This window comes from Python bivittatus, unplaced genomic scaffold, assembly GCF_059951505.1.
Source record: "Python bivittatus isolate LINGU-HERP-01145 unplaced genomic scaffold, Pbiv_v1 ctg000610_np1212, whole genome shotgun sequence".
NCBI classification, from domain to species: domain Eukaryota; kingdom Metazoa; phylum Chordata; class Lepidosauria; order Squamata; family Pythonidae; genus Python; species Python bivittatus.
The window spans coordinates 10287323-10309344 of record NW_028277088.1 but is presented as its reverse complement, the minus strand read 5'-3'; the positions used below and the strand labels follow the sequence as shown (position 1 = coordinate 10309344).

The 22022-nt window shown below is 40.1% G+C and overlaps 2 protein-coding genes across 4 annotated transcripts in view; one reads left to right on the top strand and one right to left on the bottom strand.

Moving 5' to 3' along the window:
- WDR37 (WD repeat domain 37) overlaps nucleotides 1–10002 on the bottom strand; it is a 52297-nt gene extending 42295 nt beyond the window's left edge. For both annotated transcript variants that reach the window (XM_025165768.2, XM_007426760.4), the window contains exon 1: nucleotides 9752–10002. The gene's annotated coding sequence lies outside the window, so the exon portion shown is untranslated. The remainder of the gene's footprint in view (nucleotides 1–9751) is intronic.
- A 4578-nt stretch (nucleotides 10003–14580) lies between these two features.
- Nucleotides 14581–20545, top strand: IDI1 (isopentenyl-diphosphate delta isomerase 1). Of its 2 annotated transcripts, none has more exons than XM_007426759.4 (5): nucleotides 14581–14858; nucleotides 15999–16171; nucleotides 17486–17578; nucleotides 18285–18415; nucleotides 19953–20545. In XM_007426759.4, exons 1-5 carry the CDS (start codon nucleotides 14596–14598, stop codon nucleotides 20265–20267), a joined length of 975 nt encoding a protein of 324 aa, XP_007426821.2. In that variant the 5' UTR covers nucleotides 14581–14595; the 3' UTR covers nucleotides 20268–20545. The 2 variants fall into 2 exon arrangements, with proteins under 2 accessions (XP_007426821.2, XP_007426820.1); XM_007426758.4 differs by lacking the exon at nucleotides 14581–14858 and adding an exon at nucleotides 14882–15059.
- The last annotated feature ends 1477 nt before the right edge of the window (nucleotides 20546–22022 follow it).

Here is a 22022-nt window from a genome sequence, read left to right as displayed (position 1 = left end):
TGGGCTGAGGAAGCAATTATCCCAAAGTGAGTTTCTGTGGCTGAAGATGGAGTAGAACCTTGAATTCCTCAGCTTTCTCCAAAATCTTTACCTCTCTGCCTCACTGGCTCTACTAGATGCAGTTGTATCAAACACTTTATCCATGAACCCTTAACCACATTTATATCCCCTTTCCATTATTGCTCCCTTAAAATATACATAGTATTTGATGTGGCTAGAGAGACTAAAATACATAGGTTCATTTGAGCTACACTGACACACACACAGAGATTTTTTTAAAGTTACCCAATAGCACAATGGAACTACAATTCTTTTTTCAGAACACAAACTATGTTTCCTTTTATTCCCTGGAACTATTTCCCCAAAATATTACCATGGAGTAGGAACAACACATTTGAGTATCTAGATCAGGGCCTGGCAACTCTTAGGTAGATGTGGTCAACCACAACCATTTTTCCTTTCTGCACCAAGACACAGAACAAGTGAGGCCACATCACAAAAATTGGCAGGGGCTGCATTTTCCAAATATGAGCAGGTATGAATTTTACTCACCCATTCTTAGGTTTTTAGAAACTCAAAGTAGCCTTTAAAACACCAAAAAACCTTATCACAATTCTTTGCATGTTGCTTCCTGACAGGCAATAGGAAATATGGTAGGAGGTTGTGAGTAGGCCACACTTGGGAAAAAGGATAATTATTTCTGACCAATCCTCCCTCCTAGCTCTCAGACCTCATCCCAAGAGACAGGGTACCAGATCTTTGGAGCTCCGGCATTTCAACTGCTGCTGTAGAATGCCACATCTGTCCATAATAAAATGCCCTCATCCACAATTTAATCATGGATGACAGGACAGACCTGGCCTGCATCACCATACCTGGGTGAGGAAGGTGTTCTCAGAGATCTGCACTTCCAAGTGTTAGGTCTGGCACCAGCCATGGTCCCAGGGGAGGGGAAGGGGTCATCTATTAAGACTCTCTGGGCATCTAGAGGCAGTACTTCACAGATAACCAGATAGGAGATCTTGTTCGTGTGGCTGGGCCCAAAGAGCCAGTTGGATTTCCTTGTGCTCCACTCCCCATGCTGCACAGCAGCAACCCACAGCAGGATCTGGTGGGGAGCTTGTTTGAGTCCTTGGCCACCTACTGGAATAGAAAGGTGACTATGGCACTTCATTGGATTGACTGGATTGCACTGGAATGGCCTCTCCCCTCTAATAGATCCATTACAGCTCCATGGTTTAATGAGGAGTGCTCAAGCAGAGGAAATGCCTACAGTACTGCTGAAAGAAGACCCATCTTGAATCTGACTGGAGGATGGTAAGAGCTCATGTTTCAGCCTACACAGCAGTGATTCAAACAGCAAAAAATAAATACAGTGGAACCTCGGTTCACAAACTTAATTCGTTCCGCGACTCTGGTCGCAACCCAAATTGGTCGCGACCCAAGCAAATTTTCCCATAAGGTTCAATGTAATTACCGTTAATCCGTTCTGGCGTGGAGGACAGGGAGGCGGCTATTGCTTGGAGGGAGAGTCCCCCTCCTTACGACCACGTGTCAGGGGCGGAAAATGGCCACGGACGTGTCAGGAGCGGGAAAATGGCCGCGGACCATGTGTCAGGGGCGGAAAATGGCCACGGACCATGTGTCAGGGGCGGAAAAATGGCCGGGGACCACGTGTCACGGGCGGGAAAATGGCCGCAGACCATGTCACAGGAGGGAAAACGGCCATGGATCCTGTTCGTGACCCGAGGCGGAGTTCGCAAACCAAAGCAAAATTTTGCGGCTGGAGCTAGTCGTCACCCGAAAAGTTCGTGAAAAGAAGCGTTCGTAACCCAAGGTTCCACTGTATTTTGCATCTGTTGAAGGCTACCTACCACCTTTTTTTAAGACAATCCTTTCCCTCCTAGGGAAGGAGGATTGTCTAAACTATCTGAAGGGCTGCTGAGAAGAATGTTTGTGGCATTTGGCAGACAACTGCCCCAGATCTGAGCCAACTTGGACTCTAGCTGGCAATGCAGTGGAGATGACTGGGTCTTTGTCCTGTGAAGTCATCTGAGATCAGTTTGAATCTAGGAGTCTTGGGGAAGCAGATAACGGTCTCTGTGATGTCATCTCCACCACTTCTCAGCTGGATCACTGTCCCTTATGGTTGGTAAGGGGCCCTGTAGGGTGACAGGAGGTTGTGTCCATAATTAATCCTTTGGATGATGGGGTGTTTCCATCACCTTTGAAAAAGGCCATTATGCACTCCCTGTTCAAAAAGCTTTCACTCAATCTGACTATTTTGGACAATTTTAGACCAGTTTCTAACCTCCCCCTTTTGGGGAAGCTGGTAGAGAAAGTGATAATGCTGCAATTTCAGAGAATCCTTGAAGTGGATTATCTGGATCTGTGACACTGAGGTTACAGGCCGGGGTTCAGCACAGAAACTGCACTGGTTACACTTGTAGATGACCTTTGGAAAGACGAGGACCAGAGGAGTGCACAGGCCAGGTATCATCAGTATGCTGATGATATCCAATTATATACCTCAGCCCTGAGCCAAACAAGTGACATGCTAACGCAGCACCTAGAGGCTGCCAAGTCTGGATGGAAAGAAAGATTGAGAAAATCCCTCCAAGATGGAATGGCTTTGAGTCTATGGGCCAAATGACTCCAAGGTAATACCATCCTTGAGTCTGAATACAGTTGTACTCACCTGCTCAGAGGTGATCTACAAATATGAGAGTCCTCTTGAATTTACAGCTCCTATTTAAAGATTAGGTGACAGCTGTGGCCAGGAAAGCTTTTGCACAACTACAATGGGAGACCCTGCTCAGAGCCATTCATGACCTAGTTACTTCCTGTTTGGATTACTGTAATGCACTCTACACAGGGCTGTCCTTAACTGTGGCATCCTGGGTGGTAATGGCTGTTTCCCATTATATTCAGGTGACTCCCATTGTTTTGGAAGCTGCATTGGTTGCCAGTTGGGTTTCAGGTGCAATTCAAGGTGCTGGTTGTCACTTTTAAGACTCAATATGGTCCTGGACCCTTTTATCTGCAAGACAACTTTCTCCCGTATTCATCTGCCCATCCAATTAGATTGAACAGAGTCAATTCCCTCTGGGTCCAGGCTCTTCAAAAATGTCATCTTACAGGACCTAGAAAATGGGCCTTTTTTTAATCACTGCCCTATGTTTTGGAACTCCCTCCCTATAGAAATCTGGTCTACTCTTCCCTCCTGGGTTTCAGGAGAGCAGTTAAGAGCTGGCTTTTCCATCCAGGAGGAAGGCAAGTTATAAAAACTGGGATGTATTAGCAGATACATGACTAAGAATGTTTTTCTTCTTTTCTTCTCTTTCTTTTCTTTGTGTGTGTGTGTATGTCTCTGATGGTCTTGGTGGGATTTTTTAAAATTATTCTTCTTGGGTGGGTTTATTAATTTTTTGTTCAGAGATTCTTTTTTAGATGTTTTGTTAGCTGCTCAGAGCCTTTAGGAATGGTAGAATACAAATAAAGTAAATAAAACAATTTTGCTAGCATTATCAGATGAGACTCCAGTCTAAAAGAAATGTCACAGGCACTCTGATTTAACACTACATTTCCTTGGCTACATACGTCTGCATATGATTCCTTAAATACTGTTGAGGTAGGCCAGGTCAAGAAACAGACATAGTAGGATTCTAGGAATATTGCTTATTGTACTAAAGTAAAATAACAGAATCTTGAAAGTCTAACTAAGTTTCTGTCTTATCTTATAGAAATAAAATCAATCATATATTTTGGCTATAATAGAAGAGAATATTTTGATTCTGGTATAAGAACTGTGTAATTCTTTTTCTGCAAGTCCCCTTTAATGGCTTGTTCATTCCTCACCCCCCCCCCCACTTTAATGACTTGTTCATTCCTCACCACCACCACCCCCTTAATGGCTTGTTCATTCTTTCCCTATCCCCATGGTCAGCTCTAAATTCCTTTATAAATACTCACAAGTATAATTCATTCATATAAGGATAGATCACGTGTGTGGCAGAAAATCACTCGCTTTAAATAATTCACATACTGATAAATTATACACCTAAGGTAGAAAAGAAGTATTCCACACACTAACAAGATTGATAAAATTATTACAGCATTTCATTATAAATGCTTTCTACATTCATATCAAGTATAATTTGCTTTAAAAATTTAAACATTTAAACATTCTATGATAAAGCAAGAAAAGTCAAGCTTAAAGCTCTGGCAATTGTGTTCTAAGGTTTCCCTTACAAATTATCTAACACAAATAGCTGATATTCTCATAAGCTCGCTCATCAGAGGTTTAACAGTGAAGAAGTATTATGTAATGAAAAGGGGAGGGGGAATCCCATAGGCATATCTATCTGAAAGCTAACAGACTATCTTTGTGTTACCAGAAGTGTCAGAACACGGAAAGAATGACTAAAGCAGCCTGTTTCCTTTCTTGTCCATGAAAATGACTTAAAAATAGGAAAAGTAGTAGAATGAATGTGTAAACTGAAACAAGATTTTCATTCTTTTCTGTTCCAAACTGTGATTTTGGTCTTAAATTTCAAACAAAATTGTGACCATTACTATGAACTTAAACTTTCAAAAGTCACGCTGGAATAAAAGGATGCAATTTGCTTTTTAAAATGTTGCATTCTTAACAAATAAATATGAAAGGTAACAAGCTTTTCAGAGGGAAGCTGAGCCACTCTATGCAGCAAAAGCAAAAGACTCTTGTGGAGAGTCTTCTGGACCTTAAAAATTGACACCTTTTATGGTCTAAGCCAATGTTTCTCAACCTCAGCAACTTTTAAGACGTGTAGACTTCAACTCCCAGAATTCCCCAGCCAGCTGGTCTAAACAGTTAAGAATGATAAATACAGTTACATACTCTGAAACAGGATCAGACTTTGCAAATTGTTCTAGAGAAACTAGTTCTTCAACATTTTGCCAAAGATTCCACAATAAAACTGATTCTGGTAATCAAATAATCAGTTCTCCAGCAATATTCTTCCCTTGCCCAAATGCATTGGAAGTTATAGAGCTTCCTTCTCCGGTATGGTACCTACAAGATTTTTGAAGTTTCAACTCCCTGAATTCCTAGCCAACATCCCATTTTGTTTGGCATTTTGGGAACTGAAGATCTTTATGGGAGCCTTAGTGGGAAAAGCTCACCTTAGAAAGGGTGAACAGAGTAAGTCTCTCTCAGCGTAAGAAGGCTATGGCAAATCACTTCCAAAACTGTTTCTCAAGAAAACTGCATGGACTTGTCCATGTAATTGCCAAGAGTCAATCCCGACTCAAAGGGACTGAAAAAAGAAAGGGGGGGGGTAGAAGTTATACCAGTAGAGCTCAAAATGATTTTGCACAGAACATGAAAGATATGGATAGAAGCGTCTTTATATCTAGCAGTATTCAACAATAGGAAACCCCTCCTATTAACTGAAATACCAAAGTTCAGTTACAGTTCTACCATTTCATGAAAATTGGCTCTAATTTTTGTCTGTAAACCACTTCCAAGTAAGGTATTGCAAGGCTGCTGCAACTTAATGCAAAACAAATATAGGACACTATAGTCAATGACACAACACTAATTCAGTTACAATCATATGACTTGACTGCAGATGGAAAATGCCAAACAGCACACCAAATAGTGTCAACAGTTTGCTAAATATTTCAGATTAGTTAAGCAATGGGCTTTGTTTTGTTAGTAGAAGGTAAATTCTACTCACATTCTGATAAATTAACCATGACAATAATTGACATTAACTGCCCAAGGATTTTTTAAAATATTTAAATAAACAATCACTAAGTAATTATGCCCTCCACATAGATAAGATTACCTTTACAGTAATCACAAAATGTGGGTACAATTACAATCTGGACTGGCACTTGCAGGGGTCCAATTTTACTCCTCTCTCATAGACATCATATTCCTAGCTTTCTAGACAGGAAAAGAGCAAACAATGAATTACCACAATTTTTTTTACGAAGCTTTTTTAACATTAACTCTATTGCCAACTTTAATAATACTGGTTTAACAGCTTTGTCCGATAGAAAGGCAATTCAAACATTATATTTTAAGAACACTGTTTATTTTAAAAATGGCTATATTACATTTCATCTATGTGTACTTAACAAAGTCCTCATGTATTTAAATGGATTTGTTATAATACAGATGAAAGATAACACTTCAAAACACTGTGCCAAAAGTGATCTCACAAATGAGCTGGCACTGTACTTAATTTACTAACAGATAAGATCCAAGAATTTATATTAAGCGAAGAAAAAATAGTGGAAATAGCACTGAACATATGTTATCAAGGATGCCTGCTCAAGTATGTTCTCTCTCTTCCACTTCACAGGGCTAAGAGACAGAATGCTAACCTGCATTCACTGAAGAAGAGTGACAACCAAATGAAAAAGTAAAAGAGAAGGAAGCTATATTTTAAAATGTAATGGCTAAATATGTTTTGCAATACAGGACAGCAGCTGATCACCAATCTAGTTACTTTTCTCCTTTCCTATTGTTACTGGCGGACATAGTTTCTGAGCTGCTATAAAATCTGACAAAATAGGACACTTTACAGGAGTGAAATGTTAGCACCAAAACCACAGCACAACAACAAAAGGATGAAATAGCTTCACAATAAACAACTTTAATCCAGAACTGGACCCAGCAAATAAGCCGGCAAAGTCAAAGACCTAACTGATGCAGGAAACCCAGGTCACATATTGCTGAGACATTAGCCCTCTTCACAAGAGTTAAATGTGGAACACTGAAAACAAGCACTATGCATATTGTAAGACCTCCCTCTCCCACAGAAGCCAACATGAGTGGCAGTATAAAGAACTGCCAGAAAATAACACCGCTAGAACCACATGAACAGCTACACAAAATTAAATTAAATTAAAACAAATTAAAACATTACACAAAATAAGGCTGCACATTAAAACATTGGTAAGAAGTGCTTTGCAATGGACATCAGCACCAAGCAAATCATCTTCCTTGGAATCCTTAAAGTAGCCACATATTTTGCAAGGCTCAGAGCTACTTGGAAAGCTTTCCTCAGCTGTCCATGCCTCCATGTGCACTCAAACTATGGTTCTGCTAGGATTGCCAAGGGCTTTGAACAGCCTTAATGAGGAATCGTTACATGTGGAACACTTGGGATTTGTTATCTATGAAGAGGTCTATAAAACCAGGAAAGACGCATGCTGAAATATAACATAGTAAGGAAAAGATTTTGAGAAGCAGATCACCCACACTTCAGGATTTAGCAATTGTTACAGTTTCTAGCGTTTTTACTTAACAGTTAAACTGGGGGGGGGGGTCTCTTTTGTTTAAAATGTTTTTGAGATTTAGAGTTCTTTACATTTTTCTTGGCACCACCCATTTATACCACTGTCCCACTCACTTCTGCATCGTGGCCCTGCTCACTGCTAGACTATGACCTTGGAGTGGAAGGAATGCCTCTTTCCCAGAAAAGCTTGTCTACTGCACTAGATCAGTAACTAGTGCCTTCTTTTCAACCAGACATGTTTTGCACTGGATTTTTATTTCCTCTTAAAAAGGCCTAATTGGTAGTGTTCTTTAATAGTCCTAAAAGGTTCACTGCATGCATTTCATTAACAAAACTATTTCATGTTATCTTATTGTTCACTTTATCCCCCTTATCATAAGCATGTCTGACGAATATGTATGCTTCAAAACTACACCAGGAAAGGGAGCTGACAGCAGGGGAGATACTGCTGACTCCCTTTCCCAGTGCCTGGGAGGCTATCAGGGACTGGATGCGAGAGAACAAACTGAACTCCTGGCAAGTCAGGTTCACCACCAGAGTTATGCCTTGATGGGCAAGCAAGTACTACTCATCAGGGAGCAGGTTCGCAACTTGAGGTTCTTATTGGACTCACAGCTGGATCAGTTGGTGGAAGTTGTGGCCAAGGACTCCACAATGCAACCCTGAGCCACATATATTCTCTTCTACTGGTACTAATTATTATGCTAAGTCATTAGTACGTTATATTATATTAAGTAATTACTAATTTCAACAGTTAAAAGAGTCCTTCCGAGATATGTATCCATATTTATATAGCAGACAAGAAATTTTACTTTATTTCTCATGATCCAATATTTTCACACTGTGAAGATGCTAAACATACACTGTATCTTAAAGTAAATATCACCAATTAAATAATGAACTACTGAGCATCCCTAGTTCAGAAAAAAAAAGAAAAGTCCAAGAATCTGACCAAGTGTTTAATCTAGCAATCTCACATTCTTTTTTTAACTTAAATGTGTGCCATAATTTGTCATTTTAACAACAAAACTACCTGAGCAATCACACATACAGGAAAATAACCTCATTAAGTTAAAGATAATATCACATATACTGCCCAAAATGTTTTACCAAAGATAATTTTGAAGGGAAAAGTTGCCTATTCTTTTAATCATCAATGTTTTCTGTTTTCTTTTCTCCATTTTTATCTATCAAATAAGAAAAACAAAATTAAAAATATAACACAGGATGTTGCCTTATAATGAGTAAGCTCGTTGCCTCAGCTAACTTTGTACTTCTGCATTAGTGTAAATCAAAATAAGTTTTCCAGGATTTCAGTCAGAAGTCTTTGTAAATCTTACCTGGGAATGCCAGAAACAAAATCTGAGACATTTGCATACAAAGCATACATTCTGTCACTGACCAAAACTTTTATATTATTATTCAAATTTTTTTAAAACAAAAACCTTTGTTTTAGTTTTATGGTCTTTTTAATTTCAAGCTGTGTCTAGCTTAAATTCAGGCTTCAGTTACCTAATGACTTCTCAAATTATGAAAAGAAGATGTTATTTTATTACAGAGATTATACATTTGGTAATTTTAAAAACTAATTAAAATACCACAGGCCACCAAAATCAACTGGCAGTCTTCCCAATACTAATTTCCTTACTTGCCTCATTTGTTCATAAACTATATGCCTTGCAGCAAAAGTCTGAGTTAACACCCTTCTTCAAAGCAGTATTTACTTTTAGAATATTCTGAAGAAGAATGGAAGGAGACATTTCATTTACTTAGAAAAGCTAATCTGACTACGTATATATCTATACATACACACACACGTACATTTCAGGTCAATCACTTTTTCCTTTTTCTTTCCCTCAAACTTTACGTACTCTATTACCATTCATACAAGGCAAGTATCTGTAAGTTTTATAAGTTTTCTTTATAAAACTTATTTCTGCTCATGAGCATAGAAAGGACTGAAACATGAATGGTAAGAAAGAACATTACAGAAACACAAAAGAACAAATCACAGTATTATTTGTACCTTGCTTTGTCATCAAAGCAAGTATTTGCTCCGCAGAACCACAATTCCTTGTGTTCCCAATCTTCCCTTACACAGCCAAGGACGCATAAATGCTGAAGGCTACAGGTTCAGTCATCCTCAGCTTAACAGATATAAACTCCATCATCCCTAGCTAAATCAGCCGGGACGGGGGGGGCTGGCTGGTTGGGAGCGATGGAGGGCTACAATCCAACGCCCCTACAGGGGCGTCAGGTTGGAGAAACCGACTTGGCTGGGACCCATGGGAGTTGGAGTCTAACGGTTCCCCAAGGCACCGGGTGGGAGAGCATCGTCCCGGCCTCAGGTTACCTCCTCCCTGTCCCATAATACACCCAGCAGCCTTCGCCTGTCGCTCTTCCCCATGCCGCGCAGAGGGGAGGGGAAGGCAAAGATCCGGAGGCCCCCGAAGGCTCACCTGAAGTCCAGCTGAGAAACGGAGGGGGCGGCTCCCAAACCCGGAGCTGGAGCGGGGAGGTTACGAAAAAGCGGAGACAGGAATGCGGCAAGGAAGCGGAAAGGGGAGAAAAGACGACTGGCAGCGGGCCGGTAAGGAGGGAAATTACGAGGGAGCCGCCGGCGGGCGAGCTCCCGATCTCTTTTTTTTCTGAGGCGAGCTGCACCAAAACCGCTCGCTCCAGAACTCCCCTGACCTCACTTCCTGTTTCTCCGGAAGAGCCACGATTGCCCGCCAGCCATCATAGAGATCGACAACGGAGGGAACAGAGCCACGGCGGAGTGCGGGGCATGTCACGTGATTTGGGGCGGTGAGGGCCCCAACAGGGCAGAGAAGAGCCTGGAATTCTGGGACGGATCAGCTTACTGTGTAGGAAGTGGGTGGCCCTCCAGCCCCATAACCTGACCCTGGGCGATTTTGCTGAGAAAGGAGGCGACCACCAAACTCCACGGAGTTCGTGGGCACACAGCATGACAAGTGGCAGGTTCCACCTGTATTTTGGCTTGTTTGGTTTAGCTTTTGTGGGTTGTGCAAAAGCAGCTGATTGTGCTTTATTCAATAAACCATGATTTCAAATAAGCCATGATTAAGTACGAGGCGTGCACCCAGCCCATTACATTAACCCTCCTGTTCCACACACCTACACATTTTTTTCTGAATTTTTAATCATTGGTCTTAAAGAGTTCTTGAAAACTAAGTTTGTACCCAATTTTGTAGCATTTCAGTTGAACGAATAAAGGCTTTTTTAAGGTTTTGCAATTTAATAGTGCCTATTATACCACTGCATCCCTTGTTTATTCACTATACTTTCAGGCATGTAGCTTTTGAAAATTGTGATTCTATGTACATTATATCTAGGAACGTTGTGTAGTCCTACTGTCCAAGACTCAATTTTCTTCAGGCTGGGCTCAGAGGCTAAGCAGGGTTGACCCCTGCTAGTGCTGGGAAAGCAGATCACCAGGGAATTCGGGTCTGCAGGCCCAATATTCCTACAGGTTGTTCTGGGAAAAAATGAGAGGAAGGATTTGTATATATTTCTTCGAGCCCTTGAACAAATGTGGGATAGTAATCAATAAATATTGCTGCCAAGAAAACACCACCAGAAGTTGAGCTCAACCTGAAAAAGACCTGGCCCTGATTTCCTTGTAAACATACATGGGATTTCAGGGTTGGGCTTCTTTACTTATGAAAACTCTTAATATGTCTATTATTTTCATGTATACCCTGTTCAGTTTGTGAGTGGTTTGCTGTATTATCTTGTTTGAGGCATTTTTGCAACAACATCCTTGTGGTCATTGTCATTTCCCAGAAAGGAGTAGAGGACAAAATAAAGCAAATAGTCAAAGAAATCGACTGTCATATGTCATGATATCATAGAGAACATATACTGTATAATTATAAAATTGGATAATTATGAAATATAATTTGATATTGCAAATCAGTGACATCATCTTGTCAGCAGCATATAGAATTTGTCTGTTTCCTAATGTTTCATAACAAAATGCAAAATAATCAGATGGAATTATCACCAGAAAGAATTCTGTATCATAATAGTTGGCCCAACCAAATTGTTTATGGACCTTTGCTTCCAACACAGCAGATGAAGTTACCACCAATGGAGAATTTCTTACTGGTCTAGTTCATGCATCACATAAGGTTAAGGTCATCATTTACTTAACCATAGAATAACCCACAAGTGGCTGAATTCACACATCACATAATTCAGGCAAGCTGCATTATGGCTTGGTGCAGAACTACAAAAAAAAATTTTTAGTCCAAACAACACCTGGCTGTTGAGTGGCATCTTGGAGGTTGTCATCCCAAAAATTGTGGGAGGGGATAGGATGGAAGCCCTAGTAGCTTTAAATGTATTTACACGTAATTAAATGTAGTTAATACAATTAATCATCAGTCATGTACTTAATTTCTCATACTATATTAAAATTATGATTGGTCAACAGCTCTTGGAAGTTTCTGACTATAGCAGCCCTGGGATCTCAAACTGAGTACACATGCCTCAGTACAATGAGTAAACATAGTCAGTGGGACTTATTTCCAAATCAGTGTTCTAAGGATCAAGCTTTCAGTATCAAATTATTGTCACAAACAATGCTAAGGTGAAAATGTCAGCTTCAGTGTCGAAACTGAGATTCTCTCAGATCACGTTTCAGCAGCTTTCTTTAGTGTTGTTTCTACCTAAATGCTGTTTATGAAGGTAACATGGACGTTGTCCTACTAGTATAGCAAAGCCAATGTTGACATGACCAATATCTGGGGGAACAGCAAACCACTGGAACCTTGTGAAAGTTATTCATCCAGAAGAATCAAGATAAAGAGTACTGTATATAGTTAGTAGTTGGTGGATTGTGATATTGCAGTTATGCTGCAATCAGTATGAGCCTCCTTTTAAAATAACGTTTTTTCTTTTAAAAATAGCCAGATACAAATATACTGTTGCTCTAATCTTGAGCAATGCCCAGTCCAGCATCAGGATGATAAATGTTGGGACATATCATAAAACAGGCCAGTTTGCTGTCAGTTTAGAAGACAGCACAATGCCTTTGAATGGCTGTTATGCTCTATTTTTTCAAAACAGAAGGGAAAGAAGTGGGCTGTTTTTAATTCAACAGATAACTTCTATAGATCTAGGATGTATAATTCTTTCCGTTTCTGTGTGAACTGCCTGAGACAGATCAAAAAGCTCATTGAAGAAATCCTGAATTTCACAAGTACCATTTCTTTTATCCTCTCTTCCAGAAAGGAAACATTTATGATGGGTCCATAGTTTTTGAATCTTCTAAGTTTTCTCAAGCACACCAACAAATCTGTTTCAAAACCAGTTTGATCTAGGGACTAAGGCACCAGGCTAGAAAGCAGGAGACTGTGGGTTCTAGTCCTGCCTTAGGCATGAAAGCCGGCTGGGTGACTTTGGGCCGGTCCCTCTCTCTCAGCCTAACTCACCTCACAGGATTATTACTGTGGGGTAAATAGGAGAAGGAAGGAGTATTAGGTATGTTTGCCACCTTGAGTTATTTATAAAAATAATAAAGCCAGGATAAAAAACAAACAACATCAGTCACCTCTGTACCAGGGAGGTATGTATTATCTCCCATTAGTTATTTTTAATAACTGAAGCAATGTGAAAAAAAAATGTTTAAAACTGGAACTCATCTTTGGTGATGTCATGGACAGGTTGCTGCAGTTGTTAACAATACAAAAGTGATTTGTTATTGCCTTTTTCTTGATTTTGTTGTTGTTGTAACTTTCCAGTCTAGCCTACAGACCTGGGATTTTCTAGTGATCCAATTACAATATTAGCAAAATCTAACCCCACTCAGCTTTTTCAAGAAGAGGCAAGATTTAATTAATTGCTAAATCAGCCTAATAGGAAGGCTGCTTGTTACCTACCAGAGGCATAACAGCACATGTTCGTTGCAGCAAACTCCGTCATGAGTCTTGTGGCACCCAAGAAAACAAGTTTTCATAGATCTCACAGGATAATTGTTATCCTCATTAAAGATACTTAAGAGGCTAGAGTGATGGAAACATTTGGTCAAAGGAAAATGAAATGCTAATGGTATGAAGTTATTTCTCAGCATTTAAACAAGGTCCTGTAACAGCCTATTGGGATCCTTACATTAAAACAACGTATTTCATCTGCGATCAGAACCCAGAACATATAATACAGCCTTTTAACTGAACAAAACAGAACAATTGAGAACTGCATATTATATGCGGATCTGATTGGAGTAAATTGTAAGGGTGCCCCAGAAATATGATTTGCATTTTCTTATAGTTATGCCTCTTACTCTAGTTTGCGACACAGGGTCTTATTATTGCTCTGTACTTTATATTTGGTATTCTGATATGGCCTAATGGCTGATCAATAAAGTAGTTTTATTATTATTAACAAGGTCCTGCTTTGAAAATGGGCGCTATTTTTTAATAGTAATTTTATTAAACATTACAATCAAAAAGATAAAAAACTAATACAAACTAAAAAAAATAAAAGAATTTTAAAAAAGGAAATGGGCACTATTATAATGTGACAGTCTTGGTGGGTACTTCCTGTAATATTGGCATAGCTCTGGGTGAAACCCAGGATAACAACACTTCACATCACAAGATTCTGTTGTAACATCTTAGAACCGTCACTGCAAGTATGCCCTGATTTGCACGCATTAGAACTCCGCTTACAAGTGTCACAAAATGTCTCCTGCCATTCAGGTCTTTTGTTTCAGAGTCTTTAAATCGTCCTTAAATTATTTAGACTGCATGCATGCATAAATAAATAAATCGATGCATAAATCCCTACAATTTATATTTTTTTTAAAAAAAGGTTGTTTTTTTAAAACCCACTGTATGCTTTTTTTTAAAAAAGGTTGGTTTTTTTAAAAGCCAGCGTATGCTATTGTAAGTTACTTGTTGCAATAGACTGCTCCCCTTCAGCAACTTTCCAGGTATGTTGGAAGTGACTTATTTTCATTGTAGTCCAACATCTCTGATTGCTTCTCGCTCCCATCCACCCCTCCAGCCATCTCTGTTGTCCTATTCCTGAATCGATCAGCAGGTGGCTGTCCCAAGGTGCCTAATGATCAGTCCCTCGTCTACGTCCTCGTTCTCATTGGCTCTCCGACACATCCATCCGCCCATCCTCCTCGTCCATTGGCTGCCTCCCAGCTCTTCGCTTTCATCCTTCCGGACCCGCGGCTGTTCTCGCCCCCTCCTCTGCCCGGCTCCCACCCGTAGCCCCGCCCCCGCTCGCCCTCGGGCTAGAACCGTCCGCCAGTGGCGCTCTCGCCCGGATGATTGGCAGGCGCTCCGGTCGCCTCTGGGCGGTGGTGCGATCGGTCCACGCGCTGACGCGAGAGCCCGGCGCGGTTGCCATTGGCCGCGCGCGCCGATGGGCGTGCTGCCTGGCGATGTGGCGCGCGCCGCGCAGGTTGGCGGCGGCCGCGGCGCTCCGCTTTTCCTCGCGGGCGGACGGTCGCTACTGCCAGTCCAGCCGCCGCGCGCCGAGGTTAATTTCGCCTGCCTCTCTCGAGGGCCCGAAGGAGAGCGGAGCGCGGTAAGGACCGAGGGGAGAAAGCGCCGGCGGGACTGCGCCCCCAAAGCTCCGCCGGCCTTGAGGAGAAACCGACGGGAGGGCCTCCCCCGCCCCAGGGTTGCGGCTTAATGCCGGGGACGGGGACGGCGCCCCCTACCCCCGGCCTTCCGGGTAAGGCGCAAAACCGGGTGTGAAAGCACCTGCCGAACTCGTCATGCATCCGTAAGTCCGAGGTAGTCTGCTTCTAACAAGGGAGGCTCTGTTGAATCATCGCCGCGGGTACTCTACCCGTTCATCCCTTAGCGCGAGGTGGTATGCTGCTAACGAGGGAGGGTCTGTGGAAGTACCGCTGCTCGCAGCAGCTGAAAAGGCCCCTCTCTAGATCCGCCTTCTCCACTTTGGGGCTACAGTTCTCTTTCTTACTCAAAAGCATGAGTCTTGGCTTTGCTGGCTGGAGAAGATGGGAATCGAACAGATTGGGTTAGTGCCAGATTAGATGAGCTTAACTAAAGGTAATAGCGCTAAACGATTCATTCCTCCTCCCCCCCCCAAAAGTGGGGACAAAATTGAGGGCTTTCCTTGGAAGGGTCATTTCCCTCCCCAGGAGAAACTTCATTTAATTAGTCATTCATCGTATTGTTGGCTGGCTTTTCTGCAAAGAGCTCTGGTTGATACATGAAATTTGCTTTCTCTCTTTTGCTTTTTATCCTGACCCTAATCTGATTTTTTTTTTTTTTTAAATAGTTACTTTCTTTCCAGGTGATGAAAATCTTCACTTACCAAGCAGGCAGTTGTTAAAGGGGATGTTGTGGAGCTTGAAGAGAAATTGGCATGGGGAGAAAATATACTGGGATCAATCCCAAAAAAACTAGGGTTAGTCAAAGAAAGGGAGACTTAATGATTTAAGATCTGTTGGAGTATGCCATATATTCCTGGAAAGCTTGAAAACAAATAGACGAATATGTACATATTGTAGAATGCAAAGAGCTTGGCTTTTTTAGTGATCCAAAATGAGATTCAGAATTGCCCTAGTTGCTGAGACATTCTGAGGTCAGTTTACCCAATTGCTTAATGTTGCATGTTTATGCTCACCTGGGATCACTTATTCACTAATTCTGGATGGTAGGTTTTGCCTTGGTTTGAATTGCTCTTTCTATTCAGTATTTTTATTAGGAAGATCAGCAACACAGTCATGCCTGAGGTAAACACAAATGATCTGGATGAGCAGCAACTGCGGTTGCTGGCAGAGATGTGCATCCTGATAGATGAAAATGACAACAGGATTGGTTCAGATACAAAGAAAAACTGCCACCTGAATGAAAACATTGACAAAGGTAAAATGTGATTTAAAGTGTATTATATGCAAGGAGAATCTTGCATAGCTCAACTGGGTCAAAGACTTCGCTGCATGATACAGAGCCACATTTCTTGCCTCCAGATATCTGCACTTTAGTTGTAGATCAAGATAAAACCAGAAAAAGAGAACTAGAGGAAATGTTAAAGAAATGCTGTTGAACAGGTGTATTTGGATTAATACTGTTCTTGTGACAATAGGTTGTAAACATTTTCACATAGAGAAGCTGAAAAGCTTCTAGCAGATTACTCTTTCATCTCAGATGTAGCCTGTCATTCCATTTAGATTTAGTATTATATATGTTTTACCTGCTGCATAAGGATTTAGAAGTTCTCTTTAAGCATCAATAGAATGCATTAACTGGTTTGTCTTTTCATGTTACTACTTGCAGGCTCAGTTAAAATAAGATACACATTCCACTTCGCGTGCAAATTTGGGCTTGGTAAATACAGGTAGTCCCCAGTTTAAGAATGAGTTCTGTTTCAGAGGTCTGTCCTTAAATTAGATGTATATGTAAGTTGGAAGAGTATGATTGTATAATACTGTATAAGTAGTATTATGTAATTAACTTGAACCATTGTATATTTAACTGGAATCATTGTGTATTTAACTCGAATTTTGCTACAGTAGGCTCCATTCATAACTATGGGTTGTCTGTAACCTGGGTGTTCTTAATCCAGGGACTACCTGTATATGACTTTTGATATCTCTAGTGGAAGAGAAAAGATAAGCAGTGTCTTAGTAGATGCTTTGGGGAGAAGAAAAAATGTGGTGGAGTGACTTGCTATTAAATAGACACAAGAACAGATTATTTAAATAAAAGGACAATGAATTAATCCAGTGGATGGAATTTGCTTCTAGCTGATGTAATATGGGAGTACAACTTGACTGATTACAGATTCTGTAAGAAAGTGGTCTCCAAGCTAATTTATTAATGACATTTTCCCTGGAGAGAAAGAAAGCACATAAGCTGTTGATTTCAGTAGAAGCCTTATTTTGTACCAGTATATTTTAGGCTAACCTTCAACTCCTAAGGATATAAAAATATCTTAAGTATATTTCTGAAAAGCTCTCAAAAGAAGGTTATTAGCTATACAAGATTTTCTTTGTATCTTATCCTAAAAGAACTATCACAGTATTTCAAATAAGAGTTTTGCTTAGGCCTTGTAGAGAATTGCTTCCTTGTCAGGCATTAGTTTTAAAATTAAAAGTTGATGTTAGCAGAAACAGACATTAAATGTATTATCTTTGCGGTACAATCTTTCTACAGTCATTGCCCATCTTTCTTTACTAGGATTATTGCATCGTGCCTTCAGCGTGTTCTTGTTCAATATGGAGAATAAGCTACTGTTGCAACAGAGATCAGATGCTAAAATCACTTTTCCAGGTTTGTAACAATAAATGCCATCGTTACAGCTGTGTAGCATAGATTCACCTGCAGTTTGAATACATTCTATACCCAGATACACCATGCAGTGCTTGAGGAACAAAAAAAGTCATCTATTAAATTATAAGAGGATGAGATTTTTTGATAGATCAAACCCCTAAAAGCTGGTTTATAGTGTGCTGATATTTTTCAACAAATAAATAATTGGGGAAGCAGTATGAGAGCTGAAGCTGACAAAAAATCTGAGACTAGACAGAATTTGTATCAAAACACTACAAGTGCCTTCAACATACAAGGCTGAAAAACACATAAATATGACTGATCCCTAGATTCTTCAGTAAATGATTAAAAGTGCTTCATTTGTATTTGCAATAAAAGCAATTTATCAATCCAAACTCATCCTTGAATTTTCTGCAGCTAATCTAATCAACATGTAATTTGCATTCAAAGACAGACTTTATTTTTTGCCATGGCCAGGATGAAACTCTGACAGATAGGGGTATGTCTGGAGTATCATAAATTACTTCAGTTTCTGAATAATGGATTTCTAGAAGTATACAAACTATCCCTGGAATGTTTGGATCAGCTCATTCAGGTGGAGAGGGCAGCATATTCCAGGGCCAGACCACTGTATGATCCATTCTGCTGTATAAAATTCTGTGAGACATTCTTAACACTTGATCCACAATTTATTTATTTTTGGTAGACTGTTTTACCAATACTTGTTGCAGTCATCCACTAAGCACCCCACTTGAACTGGAAGAAAATAATGCCATTGGCGTTCGAAGAGCAGCACAGAGACGACTGAAAGCAGAGTTAGGAATTCCACTGGATCAGGTAAACTCTTCAGAGTAATGATTTCCCTGGGGAAAAGCTGTTGCCTAGCATCTAGCTATTTGGCAAACCCATTTGTCTAATTACAAATCAGACCTATAGTATTTATTTGGAAACTTATAGCCTGCCCTATTCCCAAAAGCTTAGAGCAGGGAACAATTAATGCAATGCCTTTGTCATACCTCTAGGCTATCTCCCTTTTTCAAACTTGTTGTTGTTTAGTCGTTAAGTCGTGTCCGACTCTTCGTGACCCCATGAACCATATTGCGCCAGGCCTTCCTGTCCTTCACTGCCTCCCTGAGTTTGCTCAGTTTCATGCTCATTGCTTCAGTGATGCTATCTAACCATCTCATCCTCTGCCGTCCTCTTCTCCTTTTGCCTTCAATCTTTCCCAGCATCAGGGTCTTCTCCAAAGAGATCTCTCTTCGCATTAGGTGACCAAAATATCTGAGCTTGAGCTTCATTATCGATCCTTCCAATGAGCAATCAGGGTTGATTTCCTTTAAGATTGACTGGTTTGACCTCCTAGCAGTCCAGGGGACTCTTAAGAGTCTTCTCCAGCACCACAGTTCAAAGGCATCAATTCTTCGGCACTCAGCCTCCTTTATGGTCCAGCTCTCACAGCCATACATTACTACTGGATTTTTCAAACTAGTGAGCACAATTAGCTCTAGTGCTTTATCTCAACATCTGTGTTTTGGAACAAGATGGAGAGTGAACTTTCCAAGCTATTCTAAAGTCCCTGTTTTCAAATTCATCCTAAATTACTGAATAGTCACAATATGCGCACTACCAGATGTAAGAAATCAAACTGAGAAAAATTGTCCAGTCACAAGTTAGAACATCATAAAGAAAATCTTTGTTGAGGTTTAAATTTCCTTGTGGCTAAACAATTTTGGACCCAATAATTTTTTCCCACATTTATTTTTCCCAAAGCAGACTCTATTGTCTTCTTTTGAAGTACTGCCAAAATGACACAATGGTAGAATAGCCACTCAGTTTTGTGTGTTCTCTTTTTGTCCTGGAAATGTGCACAAATAACTAATGAATGGCCAGGTACAGGTCTGGTCTAGGAGCCCATCAATCCTCATTTCCTTCTTGCCAATAGGTATTAGACAAGAAACTTTAGCTACACCTCCATATCTAGAATGCTGAGTGATCAAGAAACTCTGAAATTAGTATTATCAGGAAGGATTTAATCATTTTCATTATTAAAACCTTTTTCAGGAGAGCATATTTTGAACCTGAAATAGGCACGATTCCTTTGTCACTGCATTGCATTCAGAAAAATACCACAATTCTCAGATAATTTAGAGAATATAGGCGGGAAACATTAAGAAACTTTTTCTGTAGTTCTTGTCAGGGCCACTGGCTATAGAAAACATGTTATGAGTCATTGAAACCAGGAAAATTGCCATTGCTCATTCACCACCATGCTTACCCCCAGTAGAAGCAATAACTAGAGAAATCTATGAGGAGGTGTTCTGGGAATGGGGAGGGAATCTCTTAAAGTAGACTTATGAAGCATGTTTGGTCGTAGATCACTCCAGAAGAAATTGTCTATCTAACCCGAATTCATTACAAAGCCCAATCCAATGGAACTTGGGGAGAACATGAAATAGATTACATCCTTTTCGTGCAGAAGAATGTAACACTGGATCCAGATCCCAATGAAATTAAAAGCTGCTGTTATGTGACGCAAGAAGAATTGAGAAAACTCCTGGAAAAAGCTTCTCAAAATGAAATTAAGATTACTCCATGGTTCAGACTGATTGCAGATACTTTTCTCTTTAAGTGGTGGGATAACTTGAATAATTTGAAGAGATGTGTTGATCCTAAGATACACAGAATGTAACAAAACATGCTCCTCTAAAATGAAGTATCTCAAGTTTTTTGTAGTGACCAACTGTTCATTGAAGCAATGTATTTGCAGATTGATTGAAACATAGGAAATAGGAATAGACCCATTAAAATTGTAGGGACTTAGGTATTTTATCTGGCATTACCTAACTGGCTTGCTCCTGGAGCAATTTTTCTTCTTTCACTTCTTGGTACTGTGGAGTCCTTGGGGTTCTCCGAGCTTGGTTCTTTTCTTGCAAACATTTCATTACCTGGCTAGGTAACATCTTCAGTGCAGCACTGAAGATGTTACCTAGCCAGGTAATGAAACATTTGCAAGAAAAGAACCAAGCTCAAAGAACCCCAAGGACTCCACAGTTCAACCCTGAGCTACACATATTCACCTCTATTGGTACTTCTTGGTACTATTTGGCTTAATAAGCCATTAACAAGTTTGCATTCCTTGAAAAACCACTAGAAGTCTGAATATCCACTAAGCCACAATTTTATAGTAGCATTTATGGCTTGATTACGATCTCTTCCACAGTGTGATCTGTTTGCACAATACGGATAATATCAGCTAACCACAGTCTCATTCAGTGTAGTTAAGTGAAGAGGCGAACCTGAACTAGTTCTATTTGACTCAAAGCTACCTTTCATATTTTGTACTATGCTTTTATTGGAGGATGCAGAAGAGCAGTCTTCCTATAGTATCCCCCTTCAAGTTACTCACTTGCTTTTATCTTTGAAGTAATTAGCACTTTTATATTTATATTGTACACTGTGTTAAGTTTTTGGTTGACTTTAGAAGAACTTGTTCCCTTGTAAGCTACATCTAGCAGATAAGACACACTTTCCCCATTAGAAAAGATAACCTGATATTTCAAACTAGAAACATTAAAATGTCTGTATCCGTAGATTCTAAATAAAGCTTTTCTTGTAAGAATTATGATCTAAAGAAAAGGAAAATTTAAATCTAGATAACTTTTTCACGGAACCTTGAAAAATGCCTGAGCTATTACAGAACCAAGTGTGGAATGATGCAGATAGTTAGACGTATGTTATGGTCTAGGGAAAAATGGTGTTGGTGCACCCTTAGTAAATACAATATGAACCATGAAAATTAAATTAACTTTTAAAAACAATCTCTGTATGGTGAGGTGAAATTTTGTATTACTTAGTTCACTGAGAATTAAATATGAATGCTTTTGTGCTCTTTTTAATGGCTTCTTAATCATAACTCTGGACTTTTACTATTGTGTAATTTTACTATTTGAACTCTAAAATGGAAGGACAAAACTGGCCCATAATCTAAAAATTTTAAATGCCTGAATAGCAGTTCTAATTCCTTCCTTCTGAGGAAGAGAGAAGCAACTGTTCAAACCAAGAGTGTCATATAACACATTGGATAAATTTAAAGTGGCTCACCATGGCCCAGGGAATCTATTTTGGGAGCCCTACATGAAGACAACTGCTTTTAAGGGTCTCGGTTTCATAATATAAAAAGGATTAACCAAAGTTGACTAACACATCACTTTTGCTTTTTGAATTTTTGCACGGTCACTCATGCCCTGGTCACCTCCGGGTTGGACTACTGTAATACGCTCTACATGGGGCTACCCTTGAAGAGTATCCGGAAGCTACAGCTGGTGCAGAATGAGGCAGCGTGGACAGTTCTCAATGCCCCTAGAAGGGCACATATAACACCACTGTTGCGTGAGCTGCATTGGTTGCCAGTTTGTTTCTGGGTCCAATTCAAGGTGTGGGTCAT

Excerpts from the sequence above, each read along its gene's own strand:
- IDI1 (XM_007426759.4), top strand. The coding sequence starts at position 14,596 with ATGATTGGCAGGCGCTCCGGTCGCCTCTGGGCGGTGGTGCGATCGGTC. Across the intron at positions 17,579-18,284 it reads TGCTAAAATCACTTTTCCAG|ACTGTTTTACCAATACTTGT; the intron begins GTTTGTAACAAT and ends TATTTTTGGTAG. Across the intron at positions 18,416-19,952 it reads TAGGAATTCCACTGGATCAG|ATCACTCCAGAAGAAATTGT; the intron begins GTAAACTCTTCA and ends GTTTGGTCGTAG.